General features: G+C 47.2%; 1 protein-coding gene across 1 annotated transcript; it reads right to left on the reverse strand.

The window, feature by feature from the left end:
- Window positions 1-970: 970 nt before the first annotated feature.
- Window positions 971-16,911, reverse strand: rabl2 (RAB, member of RAS oncogene family-like 2). Its single transcript, XM_078553136.1, has 8 exons — window positions 15,357-16,911; window positions 13,607-13,636; window positions 11,787-11,866; window positions 9,269-9,348; window positions 8,306-8,417; window positions 7,083-7,180; window positions 6,081-6,164; window positions 971-2,195 (listed from the first exon to the last, which is right to left on the reverse strand). The coding sequence occupies exons 1-8, from the start codon at window positions 15,482-15,484 to the stop codon at window positions 2,115-2,117; spliced, it is 693 nt and encodes a 230-aa protein (XP_078409262.1). The 5' UTR covers window positions 15,485-16,911; the 3' UTR covers window positions 971-2,114.
- Between the last annotated feature and the right edge of the window lie 8,276 nt (window positions 16,912-25,187).

Consider the following 25,187-nt stretch of genomic DNA (forward strand, 5'->3'; position numbering starts at 1 on the left):
GATCACCTAAATATTGGCAACTGCCTGGAGAAGGGAAGTTTAGCACTCAGCCACTAGAGGGCATCACACCAGGAAATGGAGCATTTTCACTTCTGTCCCTATGCACATTAGATACAAAGTAAGGTTCTACAATGTCCTATCAAACACTCCAGAGCAGCTTTAACATGGATTAGATACAGAATGAAGCTCCCTCTACACGATCCCATCAGATGCTCCCAGGGCAGGTACAGCACAGGTTGGATACATAGTGAAGATCCCTCTACACTGTTTCAACAATCCACATTGAGGAGCAATCCCCTATCATCCCGTTGTGACATTTCCTGAATGAAGCTCCTCCTCATTGTCAGATCCATAACATGGAAGTGACCTTGATCTACCTCCAGTAGAAACTGGATTGAGACGGACCCGAACTCATCTCATATAGAACCCAAAAGCCAAAAGGGGAGAGGGGCCCCTTCTGTTTGGGCTTGGATTCCCAAATGATCTATTATAACCATTGGCAAGGTTTGTTGCAGAAACCACCACTCTTCTCCTCTTCAAATTTCAATGCAAGAGCCAAACCAACTAAAGAAGCGTCTGGATTGAAAGCAGCAGCTGGGTCTGGACCCTTTGTCCTGCAAAATTGCTTGATAATGCTTCCCTGCCCAAAGTTGGTGCTGATTTTTTGTGGGGTACAGTTTGCAGGTTCCAGATTCTCTCACTGGTCTCACCCAAGTGGCCCTTGTTAAGTTGCGTTACTCAGCAGTAGGCTATGCAATTGTAGAAAATATCACAGGCAAATACAGTTCAACCTGGATCCAGGCCACTGATTAACCTCTTTGCTGTCAGAGGGGGACAGGTCATTTGTGACAAGTTGCACTATGCCCTGGTTGAGATATGAGCAGGCAACTGGAGCTGGGCTGAGCTGCTCAGTGTCATATTGAACCACTGCTTTGTGAATGGTTTCACTGAAGACAATAAATCCCCGGGAGCAATCAGATATTGTTTTAATTAATGACACACTGAGCTGATACACATCAAGGAGCGGTGAGCAATACAAAGTCCATGAAACATAAACGTACAGATAGCAATAATGCGGAACTTACTCTTTGAATCTTCCCCACCCTTCTGAAGATGCCGACTCTCACTGGGGTATGGATTCTATGTGCATTACCCTCCCTATGGTAGCTTGTTCAAAGGGACCAGAGGTAACTTCTGGGCAAGCTACTCCACTGTCCAGTGGATGGCAGCCCATCCTAATGATAGATTCACCAGATATTCGTCCGTGCTTGCACACCACACACACACACACACACACACACACACACACACGTACTCTCACTTTCATAACCCAATGGTACTGAGGCTAGTCACCTGGCCTCTGCTTTGGCAAAGCTGAGTTGAACCAGTGGCTGGGACTACCAGTACCACACCACGTGGTGCATTTTCACATCCAGTGACCCAGAGAACTCCAAATGACTTGTTTTCTTTTTCACCTTAGCCTTTGTGTTTCTAACCTGCACCAGATGGGGGGTGGGTTCACCCATCCTGGGCACGCGTGACCCTGAGACTTCACCTGGTTTCATACCCAGCACAGGTGAGAGCAACATCACAAAGTAATACAAAGCTCCACAGAAAGGGTCAAGCAGAGAGGCTCACACAACAGACAGCAATTTATAATCAATTCTTCGAGTGCAAGGCCAAGGTCACTATGACAACACACAGAACTGGGGGTAGGGAACATTTCTGCACACTGCTACTCGCTAGCATGAGAAAAGATGCAGACATGTCATTGTCCATAAATATCAGAGCTACAAGATATTGCGTTCTTCTCATTCATCTTCCACCTCACCCAAAATGTTGAACAACAACTGTCCTTTCTTCACCTGGTTTTTTTTTTTAAATAGACGAACAGCTCGAATCAGTGGGTGAGGAATGTATGGGAGAATATAGTCCCTCCCAAGCATGCAATCCAGTTTGCCATTGCCCTAGTACTTCAGCCAAGCTCCTTGCTCAGTCTGGACAGATGGGTGTTAAAGTTGAGAGGTCAGAGCCGAGTCTCTTCCTGCAGTGTACAGCAGAGCGTCTCCAAGTCTTCGCTCCAATATCAAGGCTCCTCCCCTCTGCAAACATTGTCATGGTGATTGGGATTTCTCATCCTTTGATTGGTCAACATTCTTGGCCGCTGTGTCCTCCGTTGCTTCAAGGTCAAAGTTCTGGTGGAGAGGAGTAAGAAAGACTGAGCTGGTTGTGCACAAGTTAGGCATGTGTACATCCTTCATCTGACTGCTACAAGAATCCCACAACCTTGTCCTCTCACCATAGCTCTGTATCAGTCCCAAACTAATCTCACTGCCTCACTCTCTCCATTTCCCTGTATCAACACAAAACTAATCCCACTGACTCATGCTCTCTCCATAGCCCTGTATCAGGCCCAAACTAATGCCACTGCCCAAATCTCTCCCCATTCTGACCCAGTGATGATGAAGGAATGGTGATATATTTCCAAGCCAAAATTGAGAGAGATTTGGTGTTCCCATGCACTTGCTGCCCTTGTCCTTCTAGGTGGTGGGGGTCACGGGTTTGGGAGGCGCTGTCAAAGATACTTTGGTGAATTGCTGTAGTGCATACTGTGGAGGTACACATTGCACTGGTGGTGGAGGCAGTGAAGGTTTAAAGTGGTGTGTGGATATTCTGTATTCTCCTGCAGGATACTTACATTTTCACACCTACTAATTAAACTGCTGATCACCTAACTTACAATCCTGGCCACCATACCAGGCAGCAAAGGCTATTCCCCTTCTTTTCAAAACCACCATCAAAAACACTCTCCTCAAAACACCCATCCTTTGCCCTGGAGAATTTGCCTCATCTTCAACCCTTATGCTCCTGATTAAGCAGTGCCCCTGTGCAATTACAGTAAGTGACCCTTACCTTGAATAAGCAATGACTCTGTAGTAGTTGTAGATTTTTGTACACAGTGAAGTAGAGTCAAATCTTAGAGTAGCATGAAGTGAAATTGTGCCCTTGCCACAAGTTCACCTGAAGGGACCGCTTGCAGTTTCTAATGCAATGGGAAAGATCTCCAGGCTCCCAGAGCGGCCGGAGAGGCCTCCGGGGCAGCTGGAGAGACTTCCAGAGCGGCCGGAGAGATATCCAGGCCTCCAGAGCGGCCGGAGAGACCTCCAGAGCGGCCGGAGAGACCTCCAGAGCGGCCGGAGAGACCTCCAGAGCGGCCGGAGAGACCTCCAGAGCGGCCGGAGAGACCTCCAGAGCGGCCGGAGAGACCTCCAGAGCGGCCGGAGAGACCTCCAGAGCGGCCGGAGAGACCTCCAGAGCGGCCGGAGAGACCTCCAGAGCGGCCGGAGAGACCTCCACGCTCTTGAATCTGGATGAAAATGAATTGTATCATCCGTGTATTTAGCTGCCTTGGCTGAGATGGCATTTCCGTGGATAATGACCAGTGAGCGGAGAGAAACTTGGCGAAAGGGAAAATGTGTAACCACGCGTGGTTCATGGTTTAGCATTGACTGAGTTTCTTTATAGTTACTCCAGGTGCAGCAGCATTGACTGAGTTCCTTTATAGTTACTCCGGGTGCAGCAGCATTGACTGAGTTTCTTTGTAGAGTCATTCCAGGTGCAGCAGCATTGACTGAGTTTCTTTATAGTTACTTCGGGTGCAGCTCAACGCTCGGCAAAGAAGAAGCCCAGTCATCTCACATCTCACTACAGGACAACACTTCCATCTGCTGGGAGAATACTGGTACTGTAACCCAATGGTCATGGAGTAAGGCCAGAATAAAGAATGGGTAACCAGAGACAGGCAGCAGGGAGGGGTGGGTGTAAGAGGGGCACAATGAGCAAATGACATTCCGTACAAAATTAGCAGAGAGAAATAAAACAAGGAACGTATGAGAGTGAATCACACACGTGCAGAAAGATGCCGAAACGGAGCACTGGGAGGGTTGGGGGTGGGGGAGTGCCCAGCCTGAGTCCCGGGGTTTTGTGGGGGGGGGCGGGGGCACATACCATTCTGGCGGGGCCCCGGAAACATCAACAGTCCAGTGTCTACGGATAGCAACTCAACTCGGTTTGAAGCACTGGGGCCAGGAAGGAGGGAGATGTTACGTCATATCATTTAAGCGGCAACCAGATTACAAAAAAGTTGGTGATGGTGAACAGTGATTATAGCTTTGAGGTTTTCTTTCATAATCTCAATCAAGGCTTTAACTGCTGGTGTGTTAATGAGCCACTTTGGCCCAGAAGGTCCAGGGTTCAGTCCTGGTCTGGCTGACCAGTACAGATGAAATAATGGCTCAGTGCCAATGGGTTAGAAAAAAATCAGCCAGTTCCCACCTAATGTCTCTCCTAAGTTTGGCCCCCTAAACTGTTCCCATGAGGCACAATACAGGTTTCAGGAACAGCTGCCAAGTGGCGCCAAGAGATCTGTAAAATGGCTGATGAAATCAATGATATTGCCTATGAAATTGAACAGCAGTGTGTCGCTTTTAATTACTTGTTTTGTGTATTTAAATTTGGTCAGCTGTGAATTTTATCATCATGATCAAAAGAACAGTGGCCTACTCCTGCTCCTATTTCTTATGGTCTTAATGCTGCCTCTCCCTCTGGGAATCCTGCAGCACTCTGACCAGAACACTGACACAAGTAACTTCACACCTTAGCTTTCCCCCCAGTTTTTGAAAGATAAGGGGGGCTGGGAGGGGCCTATCACGCTGGGCAAGTTGACAATTCCAGTGCTGGCTGAAGTGCACGGTAGCATGCAGCCTTATCTCATCTCTTCCTGGGAGTCTTGTTTCCCCTCCTCTCCAGTTTCCACTTGGTGTTTTCTCAGCACCTGCCTTTCATCACCATCTTTCATTGCCTCATTGATCTTCCTCACCATTCCCCAGTCTTATCCCTCACCAGAAGACCCAATCCTTTCACAGAGCATTCCTTTTCTCTCCCACCAACTTGTTCTTTGTTCAGTTCCACTAAAGGATCACCTTGTCATCCAGGTGTGATGAAGGGCCTATAGCAGTCATGTTAACCTGGCATCCCCTCTCTGGCAGCTGTTGACTGACCTGCACTACTTCTTTCATAGGATGTGGGTATCGCTGGCTGGGCCAGCATTTGCTGCCCCATCCCTAATTGCCTTTGAGAAGCTGGTGGTGAGCTGCCTTCTTGAACTGCTGCAGTCCAAGTGGTGCAGGTACACCTTCATTGTTGTTAGGAAGGGAGTTCCAGGATTTTGATTCCACGACAGTGAAGGAATGGTGACATAGTTCCAAGTCTGGATGCTGTGTGGCTTGGAGGGGAACTTGCAAGTGGCGGTGTTCCAATGCGTCTGCTGCCTTTGTCCTTCTAGGTGGTAGAGGTCACGTATTTGGAAGGTGCTGTCAAAGGAGCCTTGGTGAGTTGCTGCACTGCATCTTGCATATAATACACACTGCTGCTACTGTGCGTCGGTGGTGCAGGGAGTGAATGTTTAGGTTGGTGGATGGGGTGCTGATCAAGTGGGCTGCTTTGTCCTGGATGGTGTCAAGCTTCCTGAGCATTGTTCGAGCTGCTCTCATCCAGGCAAGTGGAGAGTATCCTGTCACACTCCTGACTTGTGCCTTGTAGATGGTGAACAGGCTTTGTGAAGTCAGGAGGTGAGTTGCTCTCCGCAGAATTCCTAGCCTCTGACCTGCTCTTGTAGCCACAGTATTTATGTAGCTAGTCCAGTTCAGTTTCTAGTCAATGGTAACCCCCTGGATGCTGATAGTGGGGGGTTCAGTGAAAGTAATTCCATTGAATGTCAAGGCAAGATGGTTAGATTGTTGGAGATGGTCACTGCCTGGCACTTGTGTTTCTAGCAATGCCATTTTCTTCTGTTTTATTCTAATCATTACCCAGTGGCCCCTGCTGGAAACTACAGATCCAGGAAAGACGGGACAGAGCTTGACCGCAATCACATCTGGGGATAAGCCAGTGGAATAACAGCAGAGAAGCCAGGGCATCTAGCATGGTGCCTCAGTTCTTCTCCAGCTAATTCCTGAGTCAAATAAGTTGCTACGATTCTCCGGGTGAATTTATGCCTACGCCAGCAAGTGAAGACTCACCTCCAGCTCCCGCATGACTTCGTCCATGAAATCACTAGTGTTCTGCTTGTATGACACTGCTAGCTTTATCGTGTCTCGAAACAGCTGCAGAAAAAGGGACAGGAAAGACAGAAGGGGCTGAATAATCCAAGTGTCGACATTTAAGGAAAGAAGAACTTGCATTTCCTAGCATCTTTCACAACTGTGAAGCATCACAAAGTGTTTTACAGTTAACTAAGTACTTCTGAAGTGTAGCCACTGCTGTAATGTCATCAAAATCTGACAACAATTATGTACAGACCAAGATCCCACAAACTGTACTGAGAAAATGCTGGTATCATTTTTTTCTTTCTTATCTTCATGGCCCCAAATTTTGATCTTGCCCACAAATGGAAACTCTTCTCTGCATCTACTCTATGGAACTCTGTCATAATCTTAAACACCTCTATTAAGTCAGCTCTCTGTCTTCTCTTTTCTAGAGAAAGGAGTGCCAGCCTTTTCGATCTTCCCAGATCTTAACCTCTGAAGTTCTGGCATCATCTTTGTAAATTTTTTTTTGCACCTTCACTAGTACAGCACCTCTGTATCCTTTTAAGAATATAAAAACCAGGACTGTTGAACTACTCCATGTGTGGTCTAACCAAGGTTTATTAACATGTTTATCATAATTTCTCTTGCTTTTCAATTCTATTCCTTTAGAAATGAACCCCAGTGCCTGGTTTGTTCTTTTTAAAAAAGGATATCCTTAACTCACATTGTTACTTTTAGTAATGTTTCTGTGAAGGAAGTGGAGTATTACTGCACCACCCTACCCTGGTCACAGGGGAATTATTACTGAACTAAGAGGCAATTTGAACAAGCGGAGAATCAGATTTATGATTGGACAGCAGGTTATATCATTTATGCACCTCTCCCCCTGCTCTGACCTTCGGCTGCTGTGTACAGCATGGCCCCCAGTGGTAGCAGTACATGAGAGCGCTTCAGTTACACAAGAATGGGTTCCCCTGTATCCACCACACCTACCTTGACAACATTGGTCCCGTCTGCTGCCGACACAAAATAAAAGGGCAGCCCCTGTTTCTTGGCGAAGTTGAAGCTTTTCTGTGTGATTTTCAGGTCGGCTGAAAGACAGAGAGCAATGTGTGGTTCATTCAGCAGTGCACTGCCAGTCACCATGCCTCGAAGAAGCTCTGCTATCCCCAAGCATGGCATGACCAACAGCAGGATGCTTGATCCCTTGCACTCCATCTCCCCCCACAACACGCTCCATTTCCTTCCCCACTCTGTCCTCTTCACCCTGCTGCCTCTCCCATACGTCCATCCCTTCCCATCTCTCCTTCCCAGACAAAGCCCCAGGAAGGTGAACTCAGTGAAACAGACAAAACGAAGAGGGGTTCTCAATACCAGTACAGTGGATCTCAGCTCACCGCTGAGAAGGGGTGCCATGAAACCCCTACAAGGGGGATCTCGCCACCTCAGCAAGGCATGACGGTACCACATTAGGCTCCTGTCAATTCCCTCACCAAGTTGAAACAGAATTGAACAGTGAACACAATGGATGGATATGGAAGGAGAAAGGAGCAAACAAGCGATTATCACTGTGTGAAGTAATGCTTCTATTTCAGATGGGGCATCGAAGCTGAAGGCTCAGTGTGAAGTCAGCTGATCAAAGTCAGACCAACAAGAGGAGGCATTACAACTGGCCTCAGGAGCCCAGGGTTAGAGAGGGGGCAAGGCCCGAAGGTGGGGGGGGCACGGCCCGGAGGGGGAGGCACAGCCCGGAGGGAGGGGCATGGCCCGGCGGCCCCGAGGGGGGACAGTCAGCAATCTGCAGAGCAATCTGAACTTTCTTTCTCATCCCTCTTTGAATCACCCCAAGGTGCTTCATGTGTTGGATTGTTTTGAAATGTTAGGTAGGCAAACTCAGCAGTAAATATGTGCACAGCAAGATCCCGCAAATAAGTGTTTGAATACCCAGCAAATTCTTGACAGAAACAGTGGAATAGACTTCCATTTAGGGTGCTGGGGTGGGGGAGGAATTCCCTGGAATCGCTCAAGTTACAACCAGATACTGCAGTGCGGAAACTGTGGAATCGCTCCCAATGGTTAAGATGAGCTGAATAATCTTCCTTATCAACATCTAGCTTCTGATCTCCTTTCCCGTTCAGTTAAAATTTCAGATGGAGATTAAAGGGCAAAAGGAGCCACACTTCTCACAGTAGCAGATGCAGAACCTTTGAACTCACCATCTATTTTGTTAGCAACAACCACACAGGGGATTTCGGGCCGAGATTCCCTCAGCTCTGTGTACCAGTTATTCAGGTTTTTGTAAGTTATCTTCCGCTGGACATCAAACACCTAATCACAAAATTAAAAAGGAAATTAGTTTTCTTTTAGTAAGTACCACCTGACCTGCTCATTTTGGACCTTGGCTGGTACAGGACAGAGTGAAGCTCCTTCTACACTATCCCATCAAACACTCCCAGGGCAGCTACACCAGAGTTAGATACAGAGTAAAGCTGGTATTTGACATTGAACGTAGGTATTTCGAACACTGAAGTAGCAGACATGTCTCAGGCGGCCGAGCGCAGGCTTTACTGCCTCATTGAAAGCTGTTGTCTGTTTGTCTGTTGACCAGCTGGTGAGAAACTCTAAGCTTTGGGAAGGCGTTATCTGAAGGCCAGATGGAATCTCATCGGGGCTAAGATAGCTCAAGCATGACCCAATTGACGATGGAAGATTGGAACCAAGCCAACTTCAATGGCAGGTTTGATATTTGAGGTAGGCAGGCGTGTGAAATTCTGGAAACTGTTGGTGACCAGTAGCCCTAGAGGGGTAGGTGTGTTCAGTGAGGGCTGGAATTCTTTCCACTCAGCTCCGGATAATCCTGCCGGCCAATACTCCAGTGGGACTTGGCTGGATGAGCAGTGTCTGGATGAGTAGGGTGCTGTGCTGGTAGATTGCAAAATTTTAACTCAAAGCTTGGGGTTCTCAAAACCCTGGCTCTGCCAATCTGTTTCTGAGCTCCCTGGACTTTGCTAAGCTTCTTATGTCACTGTACAGAGCACGTGTTTATATTAGGCAAAATCACTGTGGGGTTTGGAGAGTAACATGGTGGCACATTTCAATCTATCAGTCATTAACAATACACGTTATTTTTGAAATGACGTTTTACAGTATACATTAAAGTAGAATTTGTGAAGACCCACCATGATACAGGCATGTGCCTTATGGTAATAAGATGGGTGCATACTCTGAAAACGTTCTTGTCCCGCTGTGTCCCAGAAATCTGTAAAAGGAAACACCCACACTTTCAACTTTAGCAATTTCAAATAATTTTTTAAATTATGAATGCTAAAATTAAGGAGATTCAGCCCAAGTTCTTTTCGATATCACTAGGCCTCACCCATCTTCCTTCTCACCGTTACCCTTTTCTCCAGGGTCCTTCCAACCTTCTCTCTCCAGAAATATTTTTAACTGTCCCAAATCTCCTCACACAGGAACAGAAGTACGACATTCAACCTCTCACCTTTTTCAGCCTTTGCTCAATGATAGATTCTCAGCTGCGAGTGAAAAAGTGAAGTGTTCAAGCCCCATGCCAGAGATTTCAGCACATAACCTAACCTGACCCTTCAGTGCAGTACTGAGGGAGCGCTGCACTGTCTTTCAGATGAGACGTTAAACTGAGGACCCATTTGTCCTCAGAGGTAAATATAAAAGATCCCGCTGTATGTTTTGAAGAGCAGCAGAGGAATTCTCCTGGTGTTCTCGCCAATATTTATCCCAGTATCACTGAAACCGATTATTTGCTTATTTAACTCATTGCTGTTTTGTGCAAAATGACATTTCCAAAATTACAATACATCAAAAATATTTCATTGGCTTCGGTGCACTTTCTGACATTCTAAGGTGGTGAAAGGCACAATATAAATGAAATGTATTTTTTCTTCTATTTTGCCATTCATTATATCTTTACCTCAACTCCATTAACCCGTCTTGGTTATGCATCCCCTGATCCTCTTACCAAACAAAATTCTCAAGCTCTGTCTTGAAAATTTCAAATGTCCTGTAGCATTGAGCGCCTTTTGGGGGAAGAGCAGGTGTCAACTACTTTCTGTGAACAATGATTTCTGATTTCAATCCTGAATGGCCAGACTCTAATGGGACTGACTGTCCTCTGTATGAAAAAGTTGGTGACTTGAGAACTCCACCAGTCAACCAAATCCAGAACATCTTTAGTCATAGTCATTTACAGCACAGGAGGCCATTCAGCCCATTGAGCCCTATAGAGCAAACCAGTCAGTCTCGTTCTCCCACTCTATTCCCGTAGGCCTGCAAGCCTATTTTCTTCAAGTGACCATCCAATTTTCTTTTGAAATCACTGATCAGCTCCGCTCCCAACACCCTCATGGGCAACAAGTTCCAGGTCATTACCACTTGCTACGTAAAAAACTTCTTCCTCACATCCTCCCTGCATCTCTTGTCCAAAACCTTAAATGTGTTTCCCCTAGTCCTTGAACCATCAGTTTTTCCTTGTCTACCTGATCCAAACCTGTCATAATCTTGTACACCTACATCAAATCTCCCCTCAACCTCCTTTGCTCCAAGGAGAACCACCTCAGCTCTCCAGCCTAATCTTCCAGCTAAAATCCCTTATCCCTGGAATCACTCTGGTAAATCTCCTCTGCACCCTCTCAAGGACCCTCACATCCTTCCTAAAGTGTGGTTATAAGAACTGGGTGCAATACTCCAATTGCGTTATAAAATGTCAGTGTAACTTTCCTGCTTTTGTATTCAATACCTCCATTTATGAAGCCCAAGATCCCATAATGCCTTGCTAACCACTCTCTCAATATATCCTACCACCTTCAAATACTTATGCACATGCACCACCAGGTACATCTCTCCCTTCACAATCTTTAGAACTGCCATTACGTCTAACTTGCATCTCCTTATCCTTTCTGTCAAAATATATCACCTGATACTCTTTGCATTAAATTCCATCTGCCATTTGTCCTCCCATTCTGATAGCCTTTCCATGTCCTGTTATGGCCAATTTGTATCGTCTTCCCTGTTTGTCACTCCTCCAACCCCTCCAAGTTTGGTATCATTAGGAAATGTTGAAATTGTACTCTGTAATCCAATACCCAAGTCATGTATATATATCGAAAAAAGCAGTGATCCTAGCACTATCCCTTGGCGAACATTACTGTCTACCATTTTCCAGTCGGAGAAATAATCATTTACCATGATTCACTTTATTCTGTCCTTAAGCCAATATTTTATTCAAGCTATCATTGACCCTCATTTTGCATAAGTCACAATTTATATTCCATAAGCCACAACTTTCTTAATCAACCTTTTATGTTGGACTTTGTCAAACACTTTCTTAAAATCCATATAGCCACTAGCCACAGCTTTCCCTTTGTCAACCTTCTCTGTTACTTCATCAAAAAATTCAATCAGATTAGTCAAACCCAATTTACCTTTAACAAATCCATCTGGCTATCCTTAATTAACTCAAAACCTCTCTAAGTGCCTGTTGGTATTTTTCCCTGATTATTATTTCTAAAACTTTGCCTACCATTGATGTTAAATTGGCCTGTAGTTACTAGGACTGTCCTTACACCTTTGTGGGGTAGGTTTTTGCCATGTAGGTGGGACTCCCTCTCCTTTTCTTTAGGTTCACAATGTAGGTTAAGAACAATTGAAGAATGTAACACTTACCCACTAAAACAGTCTTGTCATTGACAGTGGTGGTGTACTTGTACAGCGTCAGTGCATAAGTGGACAACTGCTGGGGGCGACTGTAACCCGAGTTAAGGTATAAAAGACTGACAAAGATAAAAACAAGCCTGCGGATTAAATAAAATGATGCAAGGGTTTTGCATTTAATATGTCCAGCATATCCCACTACATCTCATTGTGTTATGGCTGCAAAATAACAACTTGCATTTATCGCACGCCTCTAATGTAGTAAAGGGTTCCAAGGCACTTCACAAGAGCATTTTCAAATTAAATTGGACACTGAGCCACATAAGGAGATATTAGGGCAAGATGATCAAAAGCTTAGTCAAAGAAGTAGTTTCTTAAAAGGATGAAAGAGTGGTAAAGAGACAGTATTTTCTTAATATTCTTTTTTGAAAAGAGAGCGAGTAATTTCATGTTGGAGACAATATGCAAAATAATGTAAATGCTGGAAATCAGAAATTATAGCAGAAAATGCTTTCAGGTAAACAGCATTGCACGGTCATCTAGCTGAAACTCTGACCTATCTTCCTCTTTCCATGGATGCTGGCTGCTCTGCCTACCCCCCAAGTTTCATGCCAGGTTCCTTTGACCAGGGGCCAGAGCATTACAAATACTGAAATTGACCTCAGGAGTTCATGAACAGCTCCAATTACCTGGATGAGCCTAGTTAGACCACCTCCCCACAGCAGATGCTGAGCAGTAGCTTTAAAAGGGACTGGCCAGGCTAGAAGCAAAAGATCGCAACATTGATTCATACCCCACAGAGCCTGTGAACATAACACTGCAGTAGATCTTCTGGGCTAATGTTGTCAAATAGACTAGCCATATGGCTAATTGGGAAGGTAGATGTGGCCATTTCTATTATTTTAAAAATTAACTCTTGGAACGTGGGTGTCATTTGTTGCCCATCCCTATTGGCCCTGAGACAGTGGTGGTGAGCTGTTTTCTTGAACCACTGGTAGTAGGTCTGATGTAATAGGCCATTTCAGAGGGCAATTAACAGTCTACCACATTGGTGTAGGGCTGTAGTCCCTAATAGGCTTAGATTGAGTATTAAAGGGCATTGGAGAACATGGGATTTTACTACAATCTAACAAATGCAGGGTGAATTTTACTGGTACCAACTTCTTATTTCCATATTTTTTAAACTGAATCCAAATTCTCAGACTGCTCTGGTGGGATCTGAACTCTTTTACTCTCTGGATTACATATCAAGTAACATCAGCAAAATGCTACTGTACCTATATGATTACTGTAGTAAGTAAAGAGAGTATTAAATACCATTGTTGGGCTTGTTATCTCAATATTCATATTGTCATGGCTTATTTGTGTGAATTTTAACCTATTTATATGTTTGTTGGTAAAATGGTAACCTGAAAACCAGAGTGTAGGAGTATTTGCTTGTTGAGTGTTTTGGTTACTGAATGTTGGTAGAAGTCCCTTAAGCAAATATAAACGCGTGAAGTATGTTTAACTATTGTGAGTTCAACTATTTTAAAATGCGACTAAAAGTGTCACCATAACAACACCAGTGGTTAGTCAGTTATTTCCATTAGATAATCCTTCTCTAGTATGAAACAGTACATTTATTTTGAGGCTACTTTTATCAAAGGACATTTGTTCTTTAGGATCTCGTATATATAACCTATAAATATAGGTTCACCTGGATAGTGCAAGGGAAAGAATGCAATCAGTGGGGTCATGAGATCAGAGCTGGTGCGGTCAGGTCATCAGGATTTCGTTTGTGTCCCTTGGTGAGTGACCTTGTCACTCTATAGAAAGCTCAGAAAGGATACTATCCATCCATCAGGAACCTTTCCATCAACCTGCAAAAACACATCACCCAAATCGAGTTAGCATAGTTTCAGGTCTCCAGAGACTGACCGCCCCCAATTTCACTAATACCACAGTCCCACCATACGAACCTCTCATTCCCCTTCTGGAGGGAAGTCCTGCTGCAGAGCAGGCTGCTCCCTTTCAGACCTACACATGGTTTGCCGTGAGGTCTCGTGTCTGTTGATCACACATCAAGAGACAGAGGACAAGGAACTAATCACAATGAGGAACTTCACCTCAGAGTTCCCCATTTACAGAAAGGAATGCCTGGAAGCATCTGGAAAACCCACCAAAACTCCGAGACTCCCAAGGATCAACAACATACCCCTGGGTTTCTATAGCCTGTACCCCTGTTGAATTTGAACAGTGATGTTATCTTTGAGGGTATTGGCTTTGAAGAGTCAGCAAGTCTAACCGTTTGTTGTTGTTTCATCAAACTTTGAAAATAATGGATTAGGAGCTTCACCCCTATCTTTGATTCCCTGGCCCTCTCCAAATTACTACATCCACCATTCTCCCAGACATTATTCCTGAGTGTCAGAGGGCTCTGAATTGCAGTATGGTTCATACACATGGGGTTTAGATTTAGATTGCCTTTAGTTCCACTACGGTATTACAGTGCCTCATTCTCCAGCCAAGATTGCCCATCACACCAGAATCACCCTGGAGTGCAGGACAACTTCCAGCCTCACTCCACCCTCCCTTCCAACACTCACACCAAAGATGAGGAGCTCAAGGATTTCACCCTTCGAAGAAGCAGGCCTTGTATACAACTGCCTCTGCTACCCCTTCCCTGCTCTCTTTCTGCTCCAGAACTCCCTCCTACATCCTATCCAACAAGGCTACCAGTTCCAACCATGCAAAACCTCCCCAAGGTTAATGTGAGCTACACCAGTACGGTGTAGAACTGAGCATTCACATTAAACATATCGAGGCCTGTGATGGTGTTGAAGGAATCAGCCTCACTTCATTTTATCTTGTGCTAGATAAGGAGATGATGGAGAAAGGGAGAGAAGGTTATGCTGATAGGTTCAGATGAAGTAGATGGGAGAAGTCTCGTGCAGAGTATGAACACTGTCATAGATACTTGGGCTGAATGGCCTGTTCTTGTTTTGTACATTCTATGTAATTTTGACCTGTCATTTCCATCAGATCCTATTTTGAATATATCAGCACCCTGGGTGTGGAACACCTCATTAACGTGGCAGTGTCACACAGGCTAAGACCATCGCAGGTTCCCAGTCTGTACTAAATTTGCAAATCCTCCCTTGTGCCGACCCTCCGCCCTGCTCAGGAACCCCTGGGAGAGGAGAGGGGAAAAAGGGTGCACGAGTCTGCCCTTCAGATCATCAACAAGCAAATCCTGCTGAGCAGGGTGAGTGTGCGCATGTTGGATGAGGACCGATCAGGCCCGGTTTGTGATGCACCTCGGGCCCATGGTGGAACAGCACCTCCTCTCCCCGCCCTCCCCCCTCCCACCTCCCACCCACCACCATGGGTCGAACAGCTTTGCCATCTGGGCTCTGACATGAGGGAGGATCAATTAGCTGAAAGGTTGGAGGGCGACTGACCCCAATATAATCTGCCCCACAGCAAGGAGCTGCTGCTTCAGGACAGGCAGAGAGAAACAGGGCCCAAATACTTTGCTGTAATCAGCCTCACTTCATTTACAGCCCTGCCACCTCTTGCCCAGCCACACTTTTTACTCACTTGGATTTTCCAACAGCGCTGTCTCCCAGACAGATAATTTTGATGTGCTCGTCCCCATCGTACTTGTCTTGGTTCAGGTCGGACAGGCTGCTGCTCTCTGTGGCCATACTGCTGGTCTCTGTGGCCATACCGGTCCTGACAATGTCACAGCTTTGAGTGACTGGCCTCGATCTCCTGCTGCTCCTCCACCAATTGTTGTGTCTCTGAGCCTGCCTGCTACTCCCCGCAAGCACTCTAGTCCTCCTGCTCTGCCTCTACTCTGCCCATTAATCTGCACACAACTGCTATTGAATCTTCCACTCTTCCTTTACATACCTTGCCGTGTCACTGCTCTTTTCCTGAATTATTCAAACCTAATCTGTCCCCATTCTAAACCCAATATAAACTTGTGACTAGTGTAATATTGATAAACTAGACTGATTATTTTAATGCTGAACACCTCTGCATGCGTCTCTCCACTTCTCTCAGTATCAGGCTCTATAAATCTTCCCCTGCCCCTGACTATTTTCTGTCCCTCTATATCCTGACACAGTTTGTTTGTGCCTGTCTTAATCTCAGACTTCTCTTTTTGTTCTATGATCCAGTTCCTCTCTCTATTTCTCTTCTCAACATATCAGTCGGTCACAATAAGTTCTATTGTCCTGACTCTCTCTGCATTCTCTTCATTAATTAGTTTATTTCTCACTCCCTCCCTTCAGATTTTTGACTTAATCAAAGTTTTCTTTCTCTGTCCCTCTCATTCTGTCTCTTTGCTTGTCTGTAAGATTGAAAATCTCTCACACAATATCTCAGCTTCTTTCTCCCAGGCTTTGCTAATGCCCTCACTGCCTCAGCCTAATGTCACTTTCTCTCTGTGTGTCCTATTTTGATCACTGCCCTATGCTTTCTGCTTCTCAATAGCCTATATCTGGCCCTCTGACCCTTCACCCTGTTTTTAAAATTTCCCTTGGGTTTGTTTCTGCTCTTTATTTCTAAGTGTGTTTTCCTGGTGTATTGGTGTTATTTTTGTGTATATATCTCACAGTCTTTCTTCTAGAGAGAATTGTTGTTAGCTGTCTCTTTGTCTGAATGACTCCATCTCTTAGTACATTTCAGTCCCTCTTGCGGTCCCTCTCTTAGTCTAGATCCATAGCTGTCCCTTTGTTTATCTCTCTGAACCTCCCAGTCCCATTACAAATTTACCTTGCTGGCCTTGAGTGTCTCTCAACCATTTTCAGTCCCAGTAGAAGCATAAATTAAGAAAAAAATGCACAGCAGGTCAGTCTTGTGTTTTAGCCTCTCTCTGCAGTTAAATTTAACAGTATATAACTGCCTCCCTCCTTTTTTTATCTCTTTCTCCCTGTGTATACAAATGTATATTTCAGCTCCCTTCTATTGACTATTGCCAGCCTTTCTTTCTAAAAATTAAATCTCTGTGCCTCTATTTTTATTCCTCATTCTCTAAATCTCTTTCCTTCTATTCCTTCCTCTATCTCTCTCCCTCCCTCTCCCCGTCTCTATCTATCCACCTCTCTTTCTCTCCCACCTCGTGCTCTCCCTCTCCTCTCCTCCACTCACCCCCCTCCTCTCCTCTCAGCCCTCCTCCTCCTCTCCTCTCAGCCCTCCTCCTCCTCTCCTCTCAGCCCTCCTCCTCCTCTCCTCTCAGCCCTCCTCCTCCTCTCCTCTCAGCCCTCCTCCTCCTCTCCTCTCAGCCCTCCTCCTCCTCTCCTCTCAGCCCTCCTCCTCCTCTCCTCTCAGCCCTCCTCCTCCTCTCCTCTCAGCCCTCCTCCTCCTCTCCTCTCAGCCCTCCTCCTCCTCTCCTCTCAGCCCTCCTCCTCCTCTCCTCTCTCAGCCCTCCTCCTCTTCCTCTCCTCTCTCAGCCCCACTCCTCCTCCTCCTCCTCTCCCCCCTCGTGCTCTCCCTCTCCTCTCCTCCACTCACCCCCCTCCTCTCCTCTCAGCCCTCCTCCTCCTCCTCCTCTCTCAGCCCTCCTCCTCCTCTCCTCTCAGCCCTCCTCCTCCTCTCCTCTCAGCCCTCCTCCTCCTCTCCTCTCAGCCCTCCTCCTCCTCTCCTCTCAGCCCTCCTCCTCCTCTCCTCTCTCAGCCCTCCTCCTCTTCCTCTCCTCTCTCAGCCCCACTCCTCCTCCTCCTCCTCTCCCCCCTCGTGCTCTCCCTCTCCTCTCCTCCACTCACCCCCCTCCTCTCCTCTCAGCCCTCCTCCTCCTCCTCCTCTCTCAGCCCTCCTCCTCCTCTCCTCTCAGCCCTCCTCCTCCTCTCCTCTCAGCCCTCCTCCTCCTCTCCTCTCAGCCCTCCTCCTCCTCTCCTCTCAGCCCTCCTCCTCCTCTCCTCTCTCAGCCCTCCTCCTCTTCCTCTCCTCTCTCAGCCCCACTCCTCCTCCTCCTCCTCTCCCCCCTCGTGCTCTCCCTCTCCTCTCCTCCACTCACCCCCCTCCTCTCCTCTCAGCCCTCCTCCTCCTCCTCCTCTCTCAGCCCTCCTCCTCTTCCTCTCCTCTCTCAGCCCCCCTCCTCCTCTCCTCTCTCAGCCCCCCTTCTCCTCTCCTCTCTCAGCCCCCCTTCTCCTCTCCTCTCTCAGCCCCCCTTCTCCTCTCCTCTCTCAGCCCCCCTTCTCCTCCTCTCAGCCCCCCTTCTCCTCCTCTCTCAGCCCCCCCCCTCCTCCTCTCCCAGCCCCCCTCCTCCTCCTCCTCTCCTCTCTCAGCCCCCCTCCTCCTCCTCCTCTCTCAGCCCTCCTCCTCCTCTCTCAGCCCTCCTCCTCCTCCTCTCTTCTCAGCCCCCCTCCTCCTCCTCCTCCTCCTCCTCCTCCTCTCTTCTCAGCCCCCCTCCTCCTCCTCTCCTCTCTCAGCCCCCCTCCTCCTCCTCCTCCTCCTCTCCTCTCTCAGCCCCCCTCCTCTCCTCCTCTCCTCCCTCCTCTCCTCACTCAGCCCCCCTCCTTTCCTCTCTCAGCCCCCCTCTAGTCTCTCACCCCCTCTAGTCTCTCACCCCCTCTAGTCTCTCACCCTCTCCTCTCACCCCCTCCTCTCTCTCCCTCACCCCTTCTCTCTCTCCCTCACCCCCTTCTCTCTCTCCCTCACCCCCTTCTCTCCCTCTCCCCTTTATCTATCCTCTATCCCCCCCCTCTATCCTTCTACCCTCTCTCACTATTCCTCTTCCCTATCTATCACCCCTCTCTATTCCCCCCATCAATCGCTCTCCCTCTTTGTTCATCTCCCCTCCTCTCCTCTCTATTCTCCCCACTCTATCTCTATCTCTCTCTGCAGCTATGCAACAGACGCCAGGAAGGACCCGAGTCGAGCCTGTCTAAGGAACGCCGGCACGCTTGGTGCTGGTCCCGATCTGTAAAAGGAATTAATGGAACAAATATTATCAACAGGACAAAATAACAACGACAAATAAATAAATCGCAGCGCCGGCCCGCAACCCGCAGAACCCCCGCTGGGCAGCCCAAGCCGCGCCTGATCCAGCGAAAGCCCCACCCCCACACCTTCTTTCCCTCACTGCCCCGCCCCCATAGAACCTGCCCGTCACAGCTCAGGCCCCTCATTGCCCCGCCCTCATAGAACACCGCCCCGCACAGCTCCGCCCACTCACTGTCCCTCCTCCACAGAGCCCCGCCCATCATAACTCCGCCACCTCACTGCCCCGCCCCCATAGAACCCCTCCCGTCACAGCTCAGGCCCATCATTGCCCCGCCCCCATAGAACACCGCCCCGCACAGCTCCGCCCACCCACTGTCCCTCCTCCACAGAGCCCCGCCCATCACAACTCCGCCACCTCACTGCCCCGTCCCCATAGAACCCCGCCCGTCACAGCTCAGCCCCCTCATTGCCCCGCCCCCATAGAACACCGCCAGACTCAGCTCCGCCCCCCACTGTCCCTTCTCCACAGAGCCCCGCCCCTCATAGACACCCAACAAGCCCCGCCCCTCACAGCTCCTCCCACAGGGAGCCCTGCCCACTCAGATGCCCTCCCCTCAGAGCTCCTCCCCCTCGGAGCCCCTCCCTCTCAGAGCCCTTTTCCCGCACGAAGAGCCTCTCCCAACACTGAGCCCTTCGTCACACGGAGCCCCCTGTCTCAGAACATCTACCTCTCAGCGTTCCTCCCCCCACAGAGCCCCGCCCCTCAGAATTCCACCCCCGCGAAACTCCTCCCCTCAGAGCCCCTCCCCTCACAGAGCTCCTCCCCTCATAGCCCCAACCCTCAGAATTCCTCCGCCGCGAAACTTCTCCCCTCAGAGCCCCTCCCCTCACCGTGCCCCTCTAAGCCCCTCCCTTCACAGAGCTCCTCCCCTCACAGAGCCCCTCCCCTCAGAATTCCTCCCCCGCGAAACTCCTCCCCTCTAAGCCCCTCCCCTCACAGAGCCCCTCAGAACCCAATCCCTCAGGGCCCTGACAATTTAGCTCTATTGCATTAGGAGGGCTGGTGATTTAAAATGTAAATTTTGTGCTCACAGGAGTTACAGGGAGAAAGCTCATTGATCTGAAAGGTTAACTCTGTCACTCTCCACTGCTGCTGCCTGACCTGCTGAGCATTTCCAGTATTTTTTGTTTTGATTTTCAGGTTTCCAACATCTGCAGCATTTTGCTTTCTCAGAGAGAACATGTCACACACAGAAATAGTGGCTGTTATTACATCTCTGACCATTTTTAATATATATTTCATCGCCTCACAGGAATAGATTTTATTAAGAAAGAAAGAACACACTTGGGTTGCCAAGGCTCCAGGAAATAAAGATTAATCCAAAACAAAAACAGAATTACCTAGAAAAACTCAGCAGGTCTGGCAGCATCGGCGGAGAAGAATAAAGTTGACATTTCGAGTCCTAATGACCCTTCAACAGAACTGAGTAAAATTAGGAGAGGGGTGAAATATAAGCTGGTTTAAGGTGGGGGTGGGGTGGGGGAGAGAAGTGGGTGGGGGGGGGGGTGGTTGTAGAGACAAGCAAGCAGTGATAGGAGCAGATAATCAAAACATGTCACAGACAAAAGAACAAAGAGGTGTTGAAGGTGGTGATATTATCTAAGAGAATGTGCTAATTAAGAATGGATGGCAGGACACGCAAGGTACAGCTCTAGTGAGGGTGGGGTGAAATAAGACTAACGGCATAAAAGGTATACATTTAAAAATAATGGAAATAGGTGGGAAAAGAAAAATCTATATAAATTATTGGAAAAAACAAAAGGGAGGGGGAAGAAACGGAAAGGGGGTGGGGATGGAGGAGGGAGTTCAAGATCTAAAGTTGTTAAATTCAATATTCAGTCCGGAAGGCTGTAAAGTGCCTAGTCGGAAGATGAGGTGCTGTTCCTCCAGTTTGCGTTGAGCTTCACTGGAACAATGCAGCGAGCCAAGGACAGACATGTGGGCAAGAGAGCAGGGTAGAGTGTTAAAATGGCAAGCGACAGGGAGGTTTGGGTCATTCTTGCGGACAGACCGCAGGTGTTCTGCAAAGCGGTCGCCCAGTTTGCGTTTGGTCTCTCCAATGTAGAGGAGACCGCATTGGGAGCAACGAATGCAGTAGACTAAGTTAGGGGAAATGCAAGTGAAATGCTGCTTCACTTGAAAGGAGTGTTTGGGCCCTTGGACGGTGAGGAGAGAGCAAGTGAAGGGGCAGGTGTTGCATCTTTTGCGTATGCATGGGGAGGTGCCGTAGGTGGGGGTTGAGGAGTAGGGGGTGATGGAGGAATGGACCAGGGTGTCCCGGAGAGAACGATCCCTACGGAATGCCGCCGGGGGGGGTGAAGGGAAGATGTGTTTGGTGGTGGCATCATGCTGGAGTTGGTGGAAATGGCGGAGGATGATCCTTTGAATGCGGGGGCTGGTGGGGTGATAAGTGAGGACAAGGGGGACCCTATCATGTTTCTGGAAGGGAGGAGAAGGCGTGAGGGCGGATGCACGGGAGATGGGCCAGACACGGTTGAGGGCCCTGTCAACGACCATGGGTGGAAAACATCGGTTAAGGAAGAAGGAGGACATGTCAGAGGAACTGTTTTTGAAGGTAGCATCATCAGAACAGATGCGACGGAGGCGAAGGAACTGAGAGAATGGGATGGAGTCCTTACAGGAAGCAGGGTGTGAGGACCTGTAGTCGAGGTAGCTGTGGGAGTCGGTAGGCTTGTAATGGATATTGGTGGACAGTCTATCACCAGAAATTGAGACAGAGAGGTCAAGGAAGGGAAGTGTCAGAGATGGACCATGTGAAAATGATGGAGGGGTGGAGATTGGAAGCAAAATTAATAAATTTTTCCAGGTCCCGACGAGAGCATGAAGCAGCACCGAAGTAATCATCGATGTACCGGAGAAAGAGTTGTGGGAGGGGGCCAGAGTAGGACTGGAACAAGGAATGTTCCACATACCCCATAAAGAGACAGGCGTAAAGATTAATAAACATAAAGATTAATCTCCTGGTCAAGCAACTCAGGAGAAAAATAATAGCGACATTAAAAAATTAGGTGCTTTTTCATTTTCTTTGAACATTTTTGTTGATTATACAATTGATGGAGATGGAGAAAAAGGCTGTTTGAGTGCAACTGTTGAAGGCAGGAGATTATGTGATGAAACCTGCAGGTATATGTCCAATTAGAGGTGGCAACCCTATTTATCCAGCATTTTACAGCAAATGAAGGATTTTCATAATGTAGTGGCTAATGTGGTGGCAGCCTTCCGTCTCAGTTTCAATAGGAGGTCAACTCTGTGTTAACTCTCGTCTGCTGTGGCTCAGGAGCCCCACTCTGGCATGGCAGTCTCTGAGAAAGTGCAAGATTCATCAGCAACAAAAACAGAAAATGCTGGAAAAACTCAGCAGGTCTGACAGCATCTGTGGAAAGAGAGAAAAACAAGTTAATTTTCTGAGTCTGTTTGACCCTTCTTCAGAGCCAGCCTCTTGCTTACTCTGGGCCCTCTTCTTGGCCAGCTGAGCTTTGCATTTCAGCTTGCCATTTCCAAGGCCCTTCCAGTCAGGGTCCAGAGGTCACAGCCGTCAATGACTGTCTCTCAGTTGTCAGTGTCAATGGCCGCCATCTTTGTATCACACTTGTAAGATGGCCTTGTAGCGAGGTATGGACACCCAGGAGATCGTGACCCAATGGCCAATTCACCATATATATGGCCTTTGGATAAACAGCTGTCATCCATCCAATGAACGTGGCTGAGCCAGCACAGATGTTGTTGACATAGCAATGAGTGTATGCTGATGGAATGTGCATACTCCAGGTCCTCTGAGTTGGTGACCTTGTCCCTGCCAAGAGATGCTAAGGATACCTCTGAGACAGTGAAGGTGGAAACTGTTCAGTCTTCTTTCCTGCCTAGCATGTGTTTTATAATATAGTTACTATTTTAATGTAGAAAACCTGACAATCAGTTTGCACACAGCTAGGCAATGATCAGGTTGTGGGTTCTGATAAGAAATTGATAAAGGGAAAAGAGAAACATAAAAACAGGCTGTAAAAGCTTCTTCAGGTATGTGAACAGGAAAAGATTAGCAAGGACAAATGTGGGTCCATTTCAGGCAGAGACAAGAGAATTCCTGGAGAATAAAATGGAGGAGAAACTAAACAATTATTTTATGTCTGCCTTCACGGAGGTAATCTCCCAGAGATACAAGGGAACCAAGGGACTTGTAAAAATAAGGAACTATCACAGTATCTTTACAGTGCAAAAGGAGGCCATTCAGCCCATTGAGTTTGCACTGGCTCTTTGAAAGAGCATTCCACTTAGTCCCACTCCCCTGCCTTATCCCTGTAACCTTGCACATTCTCTCTTTTCAGGTAGCAACCCAATTCCCTTTTGAAAAGCTCGATCGCACCTGCCTCCATCACCCTTTCAGGATGAAAAAAATTTTTCTCACATCACATTTACTCCTTTCGCCAATTATTTTGAATCTGTGCCCTCTAGTTCTTGCTGTGCTCTTGAGTGGGAACAGTTTCTCACTATTTACCCTGTCCATACCCCTCAGGATCTTGAATACCTCTATCAAGTCTCCTCTCAGCCTTCTTTTCTCCAAGGAAAACAGTCCCAAAGTCTCCAATCTATCCTCATAGGCACAGTTCTGAATGAAATTAGTATTAATAAAGAGGTAGTACTCGAAAAATTAATTGAATTGAATTGAAATCCCCTGGACCAGATGAGCTACATTACAGAGTGTTGAAAGAGGTGGCTACAGAGATAATTAACGTATTGGTGATTATCTTTGGATTTTCAAAAGGCCTTTGACAAGGTTCGAATAGGAGGTTAGTAAAGAAAATTAGAGCACACGGGATTGGGGGTAATATTCTGGCATGGATTGAAAATTGGTTAACAGACAGAAAGCAGAGAATAGGAATAAACGGGTCATTCTCAGGATGGCAGGCTGTTAGTAGTGGGATAAGGCAGGGGTCAGTGCTGGGGTCACAGCTGTTCACAATCTATATAAATGATTTGGATGTGGGGACCAAAGGTAATATTTCCAAAGTTGCTGATGACACTAAATTATGTGGGAATGTAAGTTCTGAGGAAGATGCAAGGAGGCTTCAAGGGGATTTAGACAGGCTAAGTGAGTGGACAAGAACATGGCAAATGGAATATAATATGAATAAGTGTGAAGTTATCGACTTTGGTCGTAAAAACAGAAAGGTAGAGTATTTCTTAAATGGTGAGAGGGTGGGAAGTGTTGGTGTCCTTAAGGGTCCTGGGTATCCTTGTTCATGAGTCACTAAAAGCTTGCAGGCAGGCGCATCATGCAATTAAGAAGACAAATGGTACGTTGGCCTTCATTACAAGGGGATTTGAGTACAGGAGGAAAGAAGTCTTGCTGCAGTTGTACAGAGCCTTGGTGAGGCTGCACCTGGAGTATTGTGTACAGTTTTGGTCTCCTTATCTAAGGAAGGAAATACTGGCCATATAGGGAGAGGTTCACCAGCCCGATTGCTGGGATGGCAGGATTGTCTTATGGAGAGAGATGAGGAAACTGGGCCTGTATTCTCTAGAGTTTTGAAGAATAAGAAGTGATCTCATTGAAGCTTATAAAGTTCTTACAGGGCATTACAGGGTAGATGTGGATAGGATGTAGCCTCTGGCTGATGAGTCTAGAACCAGGGAACACAGTCTCAGGATAAGGGGCAGGCCATTTAAGACTGAGATGAGGAGGAATTTCTTCACCTAGAGGGTGGTGAATCTTTGGAATACTCTACCCCAGAGGGCTGTGTCATTGAGCATGTTCATGACAGAAATAGATAGATTTCTGGATATTAATGATATCAAGGGGTATGGGAATACTGGGAAAATTGACATTGAGATAGATGATCAACCATAATTTGTTTGAATAGCAGATGAGGCTTGACAGGCCAAATGGCCTACAGCTGCTCCTATGTTCAAGTCCAACTCTAGAGACTTGAGCATGTAATCGAGGCCAACTGTCTGTTTTAGTGATGCTGGTGAAGGATAAATATTGACTAGGACACTAGGGAGAACTCCTGCTCTTCTTCCAACAGTGCAATGGACTCTTTTATATCAATCTGAGAGGACATACAGACTCTTGGCTTAACACCAACTCCAAAGGCAATTCAGCACTGACATGTCAACCTGGATTATGTGGCCAAGTCTCTAGGTTGGAACTTAAACCTACAACTTTGTGACTCAGAGGCAAAAGTGCTACCCACTTAGCTACAGTTGACACCTGTTAGGAGCAAAAAGCAGGCCTAACTTTATACAGTACCTGATCACACCTCTTAAAGCATCTACAAACAGCAGTTGCCATGATTTGGCAAGAGCAGCAGCCATTCTGCACACAGCAAGAGCCCACTAAGAATAATGGCCAGTTAATCTGCCTTTGGTGACCTTGGTTGTGGGAGGAATGTTGCTTTGGA

This window comes from Cetorhinus maximus, chromosome 12 (assembly GCF_964194155.1).
Source record: "Cetorhinus maximus chromosome 12, sCetMax3.hap1.1, whole genome shotgun sequence".
NCBI classification, from domain to species: Eukaryota; Metazoa; Chordata; class Chondrichthyes; order Lamniformes; family Cetorhinidae; genus Cetorhinus; species Cetorhinus maximus.